The sequence below is a fragment of the Saccopteryx leptura genome, chromosome 2 (genome assembly GCF_036850995.1).
Source record: "Saccopteryx leptura isolate mSacLep1 chromosome 2, mSacLep1_pri_phased_curated, whole genome shotgun sequence".
Classification (NCBI taxonomy): Eukaryota; Metazoa; Chordata; class Mammalia; order Chiroptera; family Emballonuridae; genus Saccopteryx; species Saccopteryx leptura.
Window position 1 is genome coordinate 279168457 of NC_089504.1, and position 15738 is coordinate 279184194.

Consider the following 15738-nt stretch of genomic DNA (forward strand, 5'->3'; position numbering starts at 1 on the left):
GCGCCTGACCGGGATCCACCCAGCACGCCCACCAGGGGCGATGCTCTGCCCACCAGGGGGCGATGCTCTGCCCCTCGGGGAGTCGCTCTGTTGCGACCAGAGCCACTCCAGCGCCTGGAGCAGAGGCCAAGGAGCCATCCCCAGCGCCCGGGCCATCTTTGCTCCAATGGAGCCTTGGCTGTGGGAGGGGAAGAGAGAGACAGAGAGGAAGGAAAGGGGGAGGGTGGAGAAGCAAATGGGCGCCTCTCCTGTGTGCCCTGACTGGGAATCGAACCCGGGACTTCTACACGCCAGGCCGACGCTCTACCACTGAGCCAACCGGCCAGAGCTCTGTTATAGAATTTTTAGTAATTAGATTGTATGTGTCATGAGATGAAAAAGATTGAAAACCACTGACATAGATGGTTATCCTCAGGCAGATTCAACTATGTTGTTTTAAAGGCAAAGGGACCTTCCTCTAAGGTTTTATAGGTTACTGGTGCCCTCTGATGGAAGATAAAGGTTACACCTGCTGGTTAGAAGCCAGAAAATTTGATTGGTCAGTCATGTTTGAAGAAGTGGCAACCCCTAGCTCCAAGGGAAACAAGAGGAAATATCAGGGCTTACTTAGCACCTCACATGTGTTGCCTCATTTGTCCATCATGCTTTGTGTTCCAGATCAGGGAGCTGAGGCTGAGAGACAGTAAGTGACATTAAGGTCACCCAGCAAGTAGCAATCCTTATCAGTGCCAAGGATTCTGGTAATATTTGTTGGAAGCATTAGAGAGAGGAAGAAAGAGGAGGAGGAAGAAGAGAAGGAGGAGGAGGAGGAGGAGGAGGAGGAGGAGGAGGAGGAGGAGGAGGAGGAGGAGGAGGAGGAGGAATAGTGGAATTAACATTGCTTGCTTTTCACCACTGCCTTCTTTTTAGGCCATTTCTGCTCTTGTGACACTTAAGACTTAGACTTCTCTTTACTCCTCCTTTATTGTCATCTACTGACTTCCAGGTACAGTCCTTTCCCTCATTTATTATAGGCTTTGAGCTCCTACCACCCGAGTGATACTACGTGATATAAATGACTCATCCAGCCCTAGCCTCACAGGACCGTCACTGACCACCTCGACAAACAAGTTCACCTCCCTGACTTCAACCACTCACCCACCACCACTTGCTCAACGCCATGCCTGGCACTTGCCCTCGCCTGGGAGTGCTCCGCCTCTGTGCTGATCCACTTAGACTAAGTTACAGTGTGGTAACAAATCCCCAAATTTCAGTGGCTTCCAATGAAACATTTGTTTCTCTGCCCACTGCAGGACAGCTGCAGCTCTGGTCACTGTCATCGACCTTGGGGCCATCCGACGGAGCAGCCCCATTCGGGGCTGCATTAGCCCTATGCAGAAGGACAAGGGCATTAACCTGCCCTGACAACAGTCCCTAACCTTTGCTCATTTCACTGACGAGCCTGCTGTCAGTAGGGTGGGGGGCGCAATCCTCTCCAACGCCTGGTTACTAGTCCTTTATTAGAACATCAATTTCTCTCAGGACAGAGTGACCTGTCCTTTCTGCTCTTGGTCCACTCCTACTACACATTCCTTCCATTTCATTAAAGGCTTTCTCTTTTCTCTTGGCCCCTCCTGGGAATAATGACAACATTTACTGAACACTTAGCACACTTAGCAGATGCTGGCTTGACATCTATTATCCCATGAAGTATTTGAAACATTGAAAAGTAACCTCTCTTCACTTTCTTATTATTGTCTTCTAGGTAGAACAATCACTTCAACTATTAGGGAAACAGAAAAACCATGCAAAATTGAGAGCCCAGGGCAAGGACATGAATCTACAAGTGTGACTTTTCTCCTGAGGCACTCGGCAGCTGGGCCTACAACCAGGGGAGACTTTCTCCTTGTGTGACATATGCCAATGTTGGCAGACATGTTGATTCTCATCACTGTAGTGAGGGAGAGGGGCTGTGCTATTGGCATCTAGTGGAGAGGGCCCAAGGGTACTGAACATCCTACAATGCACAGGACACCTTCGCTCAACAAAGAACTTTCCAGCCTAACCAGGCAGTTGCACAGTGAGTAGTGTTGGACTGGGACGCAGAGGACCCAGGTTTGAGACCCTGAGGTCACCAGCTTGAGCATGGGCTCATCTGGTTTGAGCAAAAAGCTCACCAGCTTGAGCCCAAGGTCGCTGGCTTGGGCAAGGGGTTACTTGGTCTGCTGTAGCCCCCCGGTCAAGGCACATATGAGAAAGCAATCAATGAACAACTAAGGTGCCACAACAAAGAATTGATGCTTCTCATCTCTGCCTCTTCCTGTCTATCCCTATCTATCCCCCTTTGTCTCTCTCTGTATCTGTCTCTCTCTCTCTCTCTCTCTCTCTCTCTCTCACACACACACACACACACACACACACACACACACACACAACTTTCTAATCCAGAATGTCAATAGTGCTGAGGTTGGAAACATTGGTCTAAAGATGCAAGTCTCAGGCATTCAACTTGCAAAAGTTTTCCTACTCTGTTCTCTCTCCTATCCTCCAGACGACCTCGGACCTTCTCCATTCTCTTCAAATGCTTGTCCCAATTACTTCCTCTCATATACTCAACTCTCTCCTCCCATGCTTCCAGCCACACTAGTCTTCCCAGACGCCATTATTTCCTCCCGTGAAGGACTTTGTATATTTCCTCTTATCCATGGCACTCTTCTGCTCCTCGACTAACTCCAAGCCTTCCTTCAGATCTCAGCTTCCCATTTCATTGAAGATGGTGTTCCTAAACCACTGACTAAACGAGGCACTCCTATATTTGTCATAGCAGCAACTGTTCTCCCAACATAACCTTCACAACACTAATATTAGGTGTTAATTCTCCTTAGTTAGTTCTCCTTAGCCCTGAGAATGGGGACCACATTGATCAACTACCCCGCTGTGTTTCCGGTACCTAGAAAGTACAAGATATATACATAAGAGATGCTTATTTACAGCCTATGTCTCTCCTGAGCTCCATTTCTAAAGTCAACACATCCAAAATTAAATTCGTTTTTCCTACCCCACCACCACTCAAAACCTATTCTTTTACCCATATTTTTTATCTCAATGAATAGATAGCACCATCTACCAATTGCCCAAGCCATCCTTCACTCCTCCCTTTTCCCCACACAAAGTCATGTCTGTCCCTTTTGCCTTGATTTCCCTCAAATCCAGATACTTCTTTTGGGTTTTTGACTCAGACACAACGGTTTTAACCACCGACTGATTCTTAGTTACCTTGGATAAGTTAATTTCTCTAATGTCCCTCGTGGGACAATAGATGACAAGTCAGCACCTACTATGTGCTCAGTGTTATCTATTATTTTTCTTTCCAGGCCCACTGATATCACATGTACTATTATTTATAGCTCAGATTGCTGCCGCAGCCTAATTGATCCAGCCAGCACTCTAGTCTACCCTTAACAATGCAACCAGAATGATCTTTCAAAAATGCAAAGGAGGTCCCAATACACCCATGCTTAAAAATCCTTTATTGGCTCTACAGTCTTCAGGACGAGGTTCAAATTAACTAGCTGAGCATTATCATACTTTCATCATCCAGCTCCTTCAACACTCCAGCCCCAACTCTGACCACTTCGCCAACCACATGCTTAACTCGTTATGTGGAACTCATGCTCCTCCAAACAAGCCACTCTCCCTCCTGCTTTTCTTTCATTTGCTACTTTCTTGGCCCACGTGGAAAGTCTATTGCTAGACCACAGGCAACTTGAGGGAGCTTCCTTCCTTGTTGTAGTATTCCCACTACCAAGCAAACCATGGCTCACATTAACAAAAAAGTACCTATTGAATGAGTTTAACTCCTGTCCTTTATTTTGAAGAGGAACAAAAGCAAAAGGAAAACATTAATCAAATGAGTTCAGGGTTGGGGATGTATATAGCAAGATTATCCCTGGATCCCCAAACCTGTAATGACCTGAAATCTTTCAAGTAGCACTAATTCTTTTTATACTTTTGGAGGTTGGAGTTGTGCGAAGTCTAGCAAACAAATACTTACAAGGCAATTATTCTCCTGTTACTAGTTTCGGCGTGCCTTCCTCTACATTCAACAATGATAAACTGAGCACCACGGTGAGCAGCACGCAAACACCCAGGAAACATCTTACGCAGCTGGAATCATCACAAAGTACCTTAAAAGGTCACAAACACAGAATGGGCCGTGTAACAAGGAAACTGGTCTCATCCTTGTCTCTAATGCTCATTTTTCACTTTAAAAATGCTATCCCTGGTATTTCTAGTATCTCTCTCCCCCCAGGGCCTCCTCAAACAGTAGACTAGGAGGGGATATCATTTCTTTTCCATTTTAAACATAAATGTATCTAAATAAGAAGATGCTCGACTTGAAGGTAAAGCTATCTAGGATTCATTTATTTGTCCCTAAAGACAGGTTGCCCTACATGTAGCAGCTTCAGACAAAGTTACAAAATTGTCCTTGGTTTTCCAATAAGTTAGGTAGACTTGTGCCTAGAGAGGGCTTGTCTTAAATCACTCTAGACATGCAAGTACTATAATTCTCTTATTTTCAAGGGCACTAGTGGGGGAAAAAGCATAAAATTCTCCAACCAAGCAAGGTATGCAAGGATTTTTATGTTGTGGTTTCTTTTAAGCAAAATAACTTACTGGAATATAAAGATGTGATGAATGAGCAAGCCACTAAATAGAGAAAGGGGAGATTTTCTTACCAGTATTTCCCATATCCCATCTCCATTTGATGTCAATCAAAACATACCATTGGCCATTTAGTTAAAAAGAAAAACAAATACTATGAACATACATCAGTTATTTTATGTACAATAAAGGAATGGGGAAGATGAAGGAATACAGAAAACGATACTGTAGTAGTCAGAATGTAGTAGAAAACTGGTTTTCTGAGAATGTCTTCCTGGTCTGGAGGAACAGAGATCTGGTATCAAGTAGCAAGTTCCCTTTTTAGTAGATGCACACCTATCTGCCGCTGGAACTCATCAATTTTATCTTCATCCTCCACTTCCTACTGTGCAGGTGTGTCCGTTTCATTGATTGGCTGCCTGTCAAATAGAAATCTGATCTGCCTCAGTGACAAACTCTGTTGTTCACAATAGGCTCTCATTAGTTTACTACTATGTGGTGAATGCCTCTTAACCGTAAACTGCACCACAAAACCATCCTGCTCCAACCCCTTCAAATTAGTATGATCCTTGTTCTCAGTCTTAACTCCTTCTCTGGGCTTTTCATCCATCATGGCTGGCGCAGGAGTCTCAGCTGCCACTTCACAAGCTTCCGGGTCCACGCTGAACAAGCACATGAGCAGCACCAGGAGTCTAGGTGGTATTACTATATTTCTATAGCACTCTAGGAAGGGTACCTCCAAAAGTTGTGCACTATGCACCTGCTGAGACAGTTCGGCAATGGGTGTGCACGAGAGGAAGGCACTGCAGGACTTAAGAGAAAACACACAAGACACACATAAAGAAAAGATGGGTACAGAGGACTCCCAGCCTCTCGGACTGAGCCCAGGTCTCTGCAGCCTTGTCTTTTCTGTTTCTTTAATCAGCAAGCAAGTTAGCAGAGCATAGGCTCAGGAACAGAGAAGGACGATTAACTAAATCCTTGCAGGTATGCAGAAAATGGCTAAAAGGTTCAGAAGCTTCCATTAAACAATCTTGTCAGTTCTGCCCCCTCAGGACTTGCTGTTCCATAGTCCGCACCAAGGACTTGTGTCAGGGCAGCATCCCAATTTCCCGCCACTTTCCTACATGCACCAATCTGCAACAGCTCTGTATTGGCCACAAGCTCAGGACGACTACCCAGACATCCCTTCACTGAGGTGAGTGAAACGGCATAAGTGAGAGGCATGTGCACTAGCAGCTTTGTGAGCAGACTCACCTTCCTTTGATATCCCTCCAAAGAACAGAACCTGGAAGCCACACACCAGTGGCTTCAACGTAGCTCCTGAAAGTGAACATAAAATGTTGTGCTTTTTAAATGAGATTCCTTGAACTTCATTTGCTTTCCAAAAAGGGCTATAATTCCCAAAAGTTTAAGAGCCATGGCCAGCTCGAGTCCACAGCAGGTGCTAAGCATGTGATTAATGTGTACTTTGTGACAAAACCCTCAGTATATCCTTGCACTAGCCAGAATTCACCTGGCACCTCTTTGTAAACTCAAGAGACAAATCTATCATCTCACTGTGTGAAATCTCCTCAACAGCAGAGCGTGGACAACCTGATGTCATCATGGGCTCAGGAGAGTTAGGTACACACTTGTGCCTAGAGAGGGCTTGCCTTTAACACTCCAGACATGCAGATACTCTATATTCTTTAATTCTCAAGGGCTGTAGTGAGTTAAAAACTCCACAAATTCACTAACTAGCTGAATGTTAAAAATACTCTGCAAAATTTTGAGTTTTCCTTCAGAATTGGAAGGAAATGAAATAAAATTACTCATTGTTAACTGGAGAGAAAATCAAAAGTTGCAGTCTGAGTACAATAACTTCTTTGGCAAAAGTTATTCTCTTTGTCCCCAAATTACACCAAGGATTGAATGTAAAAACAGAAAATGAGATTTTGCTGTATACAAACAAAATTACACATTTCCCCAATAATGACACCATAAAATGGCAAAATGAGAAATATTTATTACACAAAAAAGCGTAACAGAATCAACAGGCATTAAAAGCATTACATAGTGCAAACACCAAAAAGATACAGAGCCATTAACTTAGTGGAGCAGGAACATGTGACAATAAATATTGCTTTCCCTTTTTTAGTGGGCTGGCCAATACCCAAGTTATTTTAAATTGCCATTTTCTTTTCACTTTATGAGAACTCCAGAGCTTGGTCTACCAAGCGCATAACTTCTCCCACCCAAGTACCAACCAGGCCTGACCCTGCTTAGCTTGAGTTCAGACAAGACTGGGCGGGTTCAAAGTGGTATGGCAGTAGACTTGCCTAACTTTAATAGCTTACTCAAGACAATTATAAGCGAAGTGGCTCAGCATACTTAATCCCCACAACAAACTATGAGGTACAGAGGGTAGTTATATGTTTCACAGATGAGAAAAACTGAGGTGTAAAAAGGTCAGGGAGGGATTCAAGGTAATGATGTTCCTTATTTCTGTCAGGCACTTAAGAGTGCCCAGCTATAAACTAAGGGCAGTCCCATTCCCAAACTGCTTACGGCCCTTACCTTGCCAAGTGCCAAAGGGCCAGGCATATTTCACTCCCCTTTGAAAACATTCTCTACTACTCTTAAAGGGGGGAAAGAAAAAAAAAACTGAAGGAGACATTTTTATTCCTATTTAAAAGAATGAAAATGCTAACTATAAAAGAAAAAATATAATCCTCCTGCAGGGAAAGGGAAGACTGACCTCAATTTCTCAGTGCTGAGATGTAGTCAAAATAATTGCCCTGTTCCCCCATGACACTCATTAAGGAAACTTCGATTACAAGTTGTCTTGACATCACAGCTTCCCTTCCTTATTGCTGGAATCCACTAACTAATTCTGCAACAGAAACATTCCCCAGGACTGACTGGGAAAGGGGAACCACATCTAAAGACAAGGCATACAGAAAATCTTTGGTATAAAAGCAATATCCAAGAGTAAAGAATAACTGAACTCCAAGGGAGAAAGGGCGGTAGTAAGGGAGAAAGTAGGGGAACTGTCTGACAGTAAACTAATCACTCCTAAAAACCAAAACAAAAAACAAAAAGAATCCCCATAATGTATTGGGATAAAAAGTCAGATGCTCCGATATACTCTTGGTGTTATAACGATATTGCCAATTTTCATTAAAGCATTAGCAAAGTTCCAATAACTGTTCTGAGGAAGGAAGTGCTAATAGCATTATTTGGCTCTTTTTATGATTCGTGACCCATTCTACCCCCAAGAAAAGAGGGATTCTACTTCCTGTGCCACACTCCCAGAAGACATTAAATGAAGATCCTGGATGACGGAAAAAACATCTGCAGGAGACGCAGTACTTTGGACTTTAGATAAGCCACTAAGAAATACTGCCTACCTTTTCTCCAGATATATTTTCTCTTTAACATTTTCAGTCATTCAAAAAGCTCTTGATAAAGGTACAGTAAATCCAAGTACAGATTATATTTTCTTTAACAATGACACATTCACCACTAACTGCATTAGTTAGGATTGCACGTTCAATGCATCAAAAGATCTTAAAATGCTTATGGGACATTCTTCCACAGGAGAAAAGAGATTTTGAAAGACTATAGCAATGGAAAACAAGGAAAGCTGTCGCCAGAAAGGATATATTGAAGCAATCTGGAAAAATTGTCCCAAATTAGATCTGAGAGCAACTTGAACCATTACCTCAGATACTCATTTCCAGTTCAGGGTCCTAAGATATTTCCCTCATATGCTAAACTAAAACTCTGCTAATCACAAATCTGGGAAATTCCATCAAAGTAACTTTTCTGCACACCCTACGGCAGTGCAAAATTCTAGACATCTGTCAACAGTGAACATTCTACTTTTGGCACAGGAAAGAGCGTGCAGGTTCCTTTAGCTTTGAAGAGCAGATTCTAAGCACAGCTAGTTTTAATCCATATCCATTTTTTAGCAAAAGTATTATCAACCTTGATATTGTGTGCACACACATGTATACCAATGAATGGGAGAACCATCAATATAAGTTCTTCAGCACATGACACGACTAAACAAAACACAAGATTCACAGTTTCTAAAGCCATATATTTTCAGTTCACTAGTCTGTGGAAAAATACCCAAATAGCTAATTAACCACCTTTCCCCTTTCTACAGCGAACCAAGAGGTAAAACTGTAATCGCACTGTAGAACTCAAGACTAGCATTCCTCAATTTCTCACTAATGACTTTCTAAAGGAGCCAACATTGCATTGAACTGGCATTTAAAAAGCTACACACAATTCTAATCTTTAAAAATAAATTCTTACAAACAAAATAATGTTCCAAAAAGCATTATATACATCTAAATATATGTTATTAAAACACAACTGCATATATCAAATGCTTGGCAGTGATTCAGTTTTATATCAGAGAAGTTCATGGCAGGTTAGGGCTGGCACTGATTCAAGTCTAGGATTGGGAGCCTATTCTATTCCATATATGGACTGTGAAGAAAGGGTTATAGCATTTAAAGGCATGATCTAGTATTTTTATAAAGCCTGGTATCAGTTTCATATACAAAAGCATATCAAATATAAGCACAGTGCAAGTACATTAAGCTAATATTAAGAGGGAGACATTTTTAGCTATGATCTAGAAATCTGTTTTGTAAGAATTCATCATTAATGCTCTGAATTCTTTGTCCAGGATAACGTGATCATATATATTCAATGATAAGGCTCTGGCTGGGTGCTCAGTGGATAAAGCATCAACGCACTATGCCAAAGGTTGTGTGTTTGACCCCCAATCAGAGGGTGTACACAAAGCAATCAATGGAACTATGTGAACTAACGGGTTGATGCTGAGTTGATGCTTCTCTCTCTCTCTCTCTCTCTCTCTCTTCTGTGCCCTTCTTTACTCTATCAAATCATAAAAAAATAATTAAATGATAAAAACAAGAAATCTGATGCTGCCTTGGCTGGATGGGCTCAGTTGGTTAGAGAATCACCCCGATGCACAGAGGTTGATGGTTCGATCCCCGGTCACGGCACATACAGGAGCAGCTCAATGTTCCTGTCTCTCTCTCCCTCCCTTCCTCTCTGGCTAAAATAAATAAATAAATAAATAAGTCGAAAAAGGGGAAGAAATTTGATGCTAACATGGACCACAAGTCTATGGCATGATATAGCAGAAACAACAAACCCTACTGACACCTACTTTAACAGGTCCTTTCCTCTCACCCAAGGTTTCATCGCAAGCAGGGCCTACCAGGGAGACCACATAACATTCCAGTGAAGACACCCGAGAGAGGAAGGAGAGAGGTGAAGACAAACCAGGTAGGATGCTGACAAACAGGGGTAAACTGACCTGGTGTCCAGCAAACCAGAGCACACGATCACTCCAAATACAACTAAAAGATAAACGGTAGTGTTTGGAAGAGTTTATCTTACAGTAGTCAACTATGAAGCTTTGCTTTAGTGGCAGTGAATAAAATATATTTGTACCGCAGTCCATTGAAAAAAAGAACAAAATCTTAAATAGATCAAAATGGTTTAAAGTTTCTGTACAAAAGAACTGTTCTGATAACACTATTCAGCCCTTTTAAGTATCCCTGACACATTTTACTCTCAAGAAATAAGATATTCTACTTTCTGTGCTGTATTACCAGAAGACAATAAGGATATGGGATGAAGAAGTAGCACCTCGGATTTCAGGTAAGGTACCAAGAAAAACTACCTTTCTCAGATACACTTATCTGTAACATTTTCAGCTATTCAAAAAGCCCCAGAGAGGCACAGTAAACCCAAGTTTAGGTTTACCATATTTGCAGCTCAAATACACAGCTCAAGAATCTTCTAAGCCAAGTACTTAGTACTAATGAGAACAGTAAAAACCCAGGTGAACAAATGGGGAAAGGAGGAAGCCGGATAGCATAAGAGGATTCTGTGCAATGAGGTACCAAAATTAGCATCAACTATCTACAAACACAAAATTTTAAGATTTTTTTTTAAAGTTTTCTGAAAAACTGCAACTTTATAGGACAATCACAGGGTACTCGTGCAGATCCCCAGCTCTCCCTGCCTCTCCTAAGTTGCCACCTACAAAAACATTTGACTGGAAAAAAATAGAATTGAGGGCTGTCAAACTATTGAATATGAAGAGGAGTCTGGCGGGGGGAGAAAGGAAAGTAATTGAACTTTCTGAAGTTTTAGAACATTCAGCATAGCCTAACAAAATATTAAACTCACAGGACTAGTTCCATTTGCTGGGGGAAACCCTGGGCACTACTGCCTGGAGGCAGCTCTGAGCAGCGTTCCCAGGAAGAAGCACTGCTGGAGAAAATGCTGCTGTCCTTCGGCATCCTCACTTGTCCTCCCAAAGGGAGGGATAATCAATCTGATTATATAAAGAAGTCCGGCATTTACTGGTACTTCTCTTTTGAGAAAAAGTGTTAATGTCCAATTTTGGCTGCCAAATCACATTCCCCAGTATTCTGAGGTTGCTGGTTGTTCCAAATTCAACAAGCACCACCATTTAAATACCTAACAAATAATGAGAAGCAAGCAAGTATGATTTAAAGATTTACTGCAAGTAGGATTTAAAGTATAGTTTAGATTTGGGTTCTAGTGCTAACTCTGTGATTTTCAGCAGTCAATTTGACCTTTAGCCTCGTGCAAAATACAAAAGGTTTGAGCGCATTCTAGTTTTAAAACTCTACTTAACAAAACTTATCTCTAGAAATTAAATATGGTGCTAAAAAAAATTCCATTCTACTTCCTATACCTGGAAACACCACTCCTTTAAGGGGATGATGTCCAAAAGTGTGGTCTGTAGCCCATTTGCATCAGCTTCCAGGAGCATTTGTTGAAATGGAAATCCCTGGCTGACACCTCAGGGATCAGTGTGCAGGCTGGTGCTTTAAGGAAGGGGTGTGTTTGAGCTAGTCTTTTTAACGCAGGTGATTCTTAGGCTCCTTCAATTTGATAATTCTAGGTCCTTGTTCTTCAAAATGACACACTGATACACCTGGGCAAAGACTAAGATTTTTTTTTTTTTTCATGGGAAAAGTAGACAGGGATTTCTATAAGGAAATCAATTTAAAGATATTCAATTACCATATATGTACTGTTCAAAGATTTATGTGCTCAAAGACTGTTCAGATTAACACTTCTCTTTAATTACTTTCCCATTTTCAAAAGACTGGCCTCTGACCCATCTGAAGTCTTACTATGGAGTGCTGCTGCCTTACAGTGTAAAAAAAAAAAAAAAAAAAAAAACAGAACTCTCGGCCCTGGCCGGTTGGCTCAGCGGTAGAGCGTCGGCCTAGCGTGTGGAGGACCCGGGTTCGATTCCCGGCCAGGGCACACAGGAGAAGCGCCCATTTGCTTCTCCACCCCTCCGCCGCGCTTTCCTCTCTGTCTCTCTCTTCCCCTCCCGCAGCCGAGGCTCCATTGGAGCAAAGATGGCCCGGGCGCTGGGGATGGCTCTGTGGCCTCTGCCTCAGGCGCTAGAGTGGCTCTGGTCGCAACATGGCGACGCCCAGGATGGGCAGAGCATCGCCCCCTGGTGGGCAGAGCGTCGCCCCTGGTGGGCGTGCCAGGCGGATCCCGGTCGGGCACATGCGGGAGTCTGTCTGACTGTCTCTCCCTGTTTCCAGCTTCAGAAAAATGAAAAAAAAAAACAAAAAAAACAAACAGAACTCTCAAAAAAACAAGGACAGAGTAAAACAAAGAGAGCTGCTAAGGCATAAAATTCTGGTCTTATATTTCTATGTTAGAATTGTAATTGAGAAGATTGTACCAGAGATGTATATTAATATTTGAATTAAAAATAAACCCAAGCCTGAGCAGGTGGTGGTGCAGTGGATAGAGCATCAGACTGGCACATGTAGGATACAGGTTTGAAACCCTGAGGTTGTTGGCTTGACTGAGAGCTCACCAGCTTGAGCGCGAGGTTGCTGGCTTGAACAAGGGGTCACTTGCTATGCTGTAGGCTCCCCTCATCAAGGCACATGTGAGAAAGCAATCAATGAACAACTAAGGTTTAGCTGCAATGAAGAATTGATGCTTTTCACTTCTCTCCTTTCCTGTCTGTCCCTAACTGTCCCTCTCTCTGAATCTGTCAAAAAAATAAATAAAAAGATAAACTCATATCGTTTTTGACTGAAAGTGAAGTCTTCTTTGGCTAATTTCATGAGAACAGGATTATAACTAATTGTCTAAATCTGCGGCTATAAGGTTTTGATAAAAGCACATATGCAATATATTGGATAGTATATCCTCTGTAAGTACTTAAATTTACTCCTAAAATTTAGATGCCAAATTAAACCTGTGCAAAAAGGAAAATGAATCTAGGGTGAGAGCCATGAAACGGTAGAAGAACTGCCTGGACAGGGACACAAGGGAATATTTTCTGAGGTGACAGAAATAGTCTGCTAGAGCTTGTTTTGGGTATTTACTCAGATGTCTACAGAAGGAAACACTATTGTTTGTTAATTACACCTTAATTTTTAAAATGTGCAAAATATTTTTCTATATGTATATCCTTTCAAAATTCTTTTACTGCTGTTAACCAAAAAAAAAAAAAAAAATGTTTGACAGCACTATCCTAGGTACATATGAAGAAATTTGTTATTTACAACTTTTCTGATGTTTTGACACTTAATATTTCTGTAATTTCATTGATTCAGTTATGCTATAAAAACCTTAATAACCAACTGAATCTCCTTCTTGCAAATAGGGCATGAAGCCCTAGCCTTCTTTAATCTTCTGGCACAGTGAAAACAAGTGACAAGATGGCTTGTCCTTCCATGAATAATGTTCCCATCTCGTGGTCTTTTTTCACACACGCTACATGGCTTTAAAAGACTCCGGCAATCCTCCACGTTTCCTACAACTGATCTCTGTTTAAATAGGTTAGCTGATTGTTCTTCCACGCTTGATATGGTCTCTTGGCTTTCAGAACTGTGAGCCAAATCCAAGAATTCCACCGAGTTGCAGGGATCAAAGAGTTTGGAGTTTTCTTCCTTTCTATATACATCTTTAGGTGTAACAACTGGAGCTGATATGGTTCTTCGGCAATCTGGGACATCAATTCCTTCATTTACCTTTTCTTCAGTTATGGCAGTGATAGCAGACGTGGAGAGGGAATGGGTTAACTTAGGACAATCTGAATACCAACCCTTCCTCAAGGCCCAGCACCGAAAACAGTACCTCTTGCTCGGAGAGTTAAATTTCTTGCACTCAGTACACTGCCATTCATCCTACGAAGATAAGTACAGCTAATTAATACTCAGTGAGGAACATGATGCAGCACAGACCTAGCACACCAGAGGTCACAGGTTCGACTCCCAGTAAGGGCACATATGAAAAGCAATCGAGTACACAACTAAATGGAACTAAGTGAAAGAAGCTGATACTTTTCTCTCTCTCCCACATGTCCCCCATCCCCTACCCCTTTCCTCTCCCTCAAAAGTCTGAGTGGCTTTCTGGTCTGAGTGGAATTTACATTGTTTGCTTTTCACCACTGCCTTCTTTTTAGGCCATTTCTCTTTGTACTACTAACTCTTATATTGAGTAAGGGGCTCAGAAATGAAGAAGAGATACCACTTTGTCACTCTTCCCTAATATTTAAGAAATGTTATAAAATCTGGCCCCCAAAAAAGCTACAATTATGAGATTTAAAAAATGCTAAATTTACTCATGCTTTCTGACTGCTCTCAGGGTCACAGGTAGTTAATTGTATGACTAAATCACCCCGTCTGAAAAATGAAAGTTTCTATCCTTGAATGACAAATTTTTTCCTACTTCTCCATATTCAAATAAGGAGATGCTAGAGCTCAATAAATTTTACATGCCTTACTTAATTCAAAGGTAGCTACCTGTAACAAGTTAATAGTGTTTAATGTGAATAACTGCCTGGCTTTGACAGGATCAATGATTTGACACAGGCTGACTTGACTGCTTTCAGAATGAAGACCAAGCACTTCAAGTTTAGAAGTCATAATTCAACTGCCTATATCAAGAGGCAGGGGCAGAACCTTTGTTAAACTGGAATGCTCCAGAGAGCCTCAAAAAATCAAAACATTCCTGTGCTGGCCCTGGCCAGTTGGCTCAACAGTAGAGCATCAGACTATAATGTGGAAGTCCTGGGTTCGATTATTGTTCAGGGCACACAGGAGAAGCGACCATCTATTTTTCCACCCCTCCCCTTCTCTCTCTCTTTCTCTCTCTTTTTCATTCTCTCTCTTCTCTTCCCACAGCCATGGCTCGAATGGTTTAAGCAAGTTGGCCCCAGGCACTGAGAATGGCTCCATGGCCTAACCTCAGGAACTGAAATAGCTCGGTTGCCAAGCAACGGAGCAGCAGCCCCAGATGGGCAGAGCATCGCCCTGTAGGAGGTTTGCTGGGTGGATCCCAGTTGAGGCATATGCAGAAGTCTACCCACCTATCACTTAAAAAAAAAAATTCTTGTTCCAGTTGAAGATTCTCAGCTCTCATATAAATATTACACAAATACTCAACAGAACTTCATAAAGATTTGGAATTCATAATAGAGGCTGTGTCATAATTTCACTGGCATCAACCTTCCTTTTCTAGTAGTACACAAAATAATAGGCTTGTTAAATTCAGTGGCATCTTTGATTTGATGAAATATAGTCTACTTGACTAAATAAAATCTAATAGATTTTCTGGGTCCAAGTAGTCACAGAAGTCTGAAGAAGATGGAAACACTTAACTATGCTATTTGTGTTATGGTCAAGGACATTTACTGGGCCAACATATTCCACTTTATTACTTAGCTATGTACATATAATTTGCAATGAGTTACCATAATGGTCAACAGTGGCGAGGTGGGAGTGGGGAAGGGAGCAACACCAGAGACAACCTAAAACCTTTCTATCCCCTAACAGCAAAAAGTTAAATCCCCTCCTTATGCTTCCCTCATCACTCCCTTTTTTCCAGTGAGTTAGCTGAGGGAAGCACTAAAGGAAAATGGCGAACTAGCATGGAAATAGATGGGGAACTAGCATGGAAATAGAAAAGCAAGGAACACATTCAAGTCTAAACCTGAGCTGTCAATTGGTGACAAATCCATACCTATTACCTAAAAAC

General features: G+C 41.9%; 2 protein-coding genes across 4 annotated transcripts in view; both read right to left on the reverse strand.

Moving 5' to 3' along the window:
• Positions 1–4945: 4945 nt before the first annotated feature.
• On the reverse strand, positions 4946–5257 carry LOC136392027 (small ubiquitin-related modifier 2-like). Its single transcript, XM_066364024.1, has 2 exons — positions 5101–5257; positions 4946–5022 (listed from the first exon to the last, which is right to left on the reverse strand). The coding sequence occupies exons 1-2, from the start codon at positions 5255–5257 to the stop codon at positions 4946–4948; spliced, it is 234 nt and encodes a 77-aa protein (XP_066220121.1).
• Positions 5258–7493: 2236 nt separating this feature from the next.
• The window catches only part of MDM4 (MDM4 regulator of p53), a 46801-nt gene continuing 38556 nt past the window's right edge, over positions 7494–15738 (reverse strand). For 2 of the 3 annotated variants that reach the window (XM_066361988.1, XM_066361986.1), the window contains 2 exons: positions 12320–13886; positions 7494–11906 (listed from right to left, as the gene is read on the reverse strand). In XM_066361988.1, the coding sequence (XP_066218085.1) occupies positions 13314–13886 (573 nt within the window). In that variant the 3' untranslated portion in view covers positions 7494–11906; positions 12320–13313. Of the gene's footprint in view, positions 11907–12293; positions 13887–15738 lie in introns of those variants that run through there. The other variant, XM_066361987.1, reaches the window with a different exon arrangement.

Excerpts from the sequence above, each read along its gene's own strand:
- LOC136392027 (XM_066364024.1), bottom strand. The coding sequence starts at position 5,257 with ATGATGGATGAAAAGCCCAGAGAAGGAGTTAAGACTGAGAACAAGGAT. Across the intron at positions 5,023-5,100 it reads AGCCTATTGTGAACAACAGA|TGGAGGATGAAGATAAAATT; the intron begins GTTTGTCACTGA and ends CACAGTAGGAAG.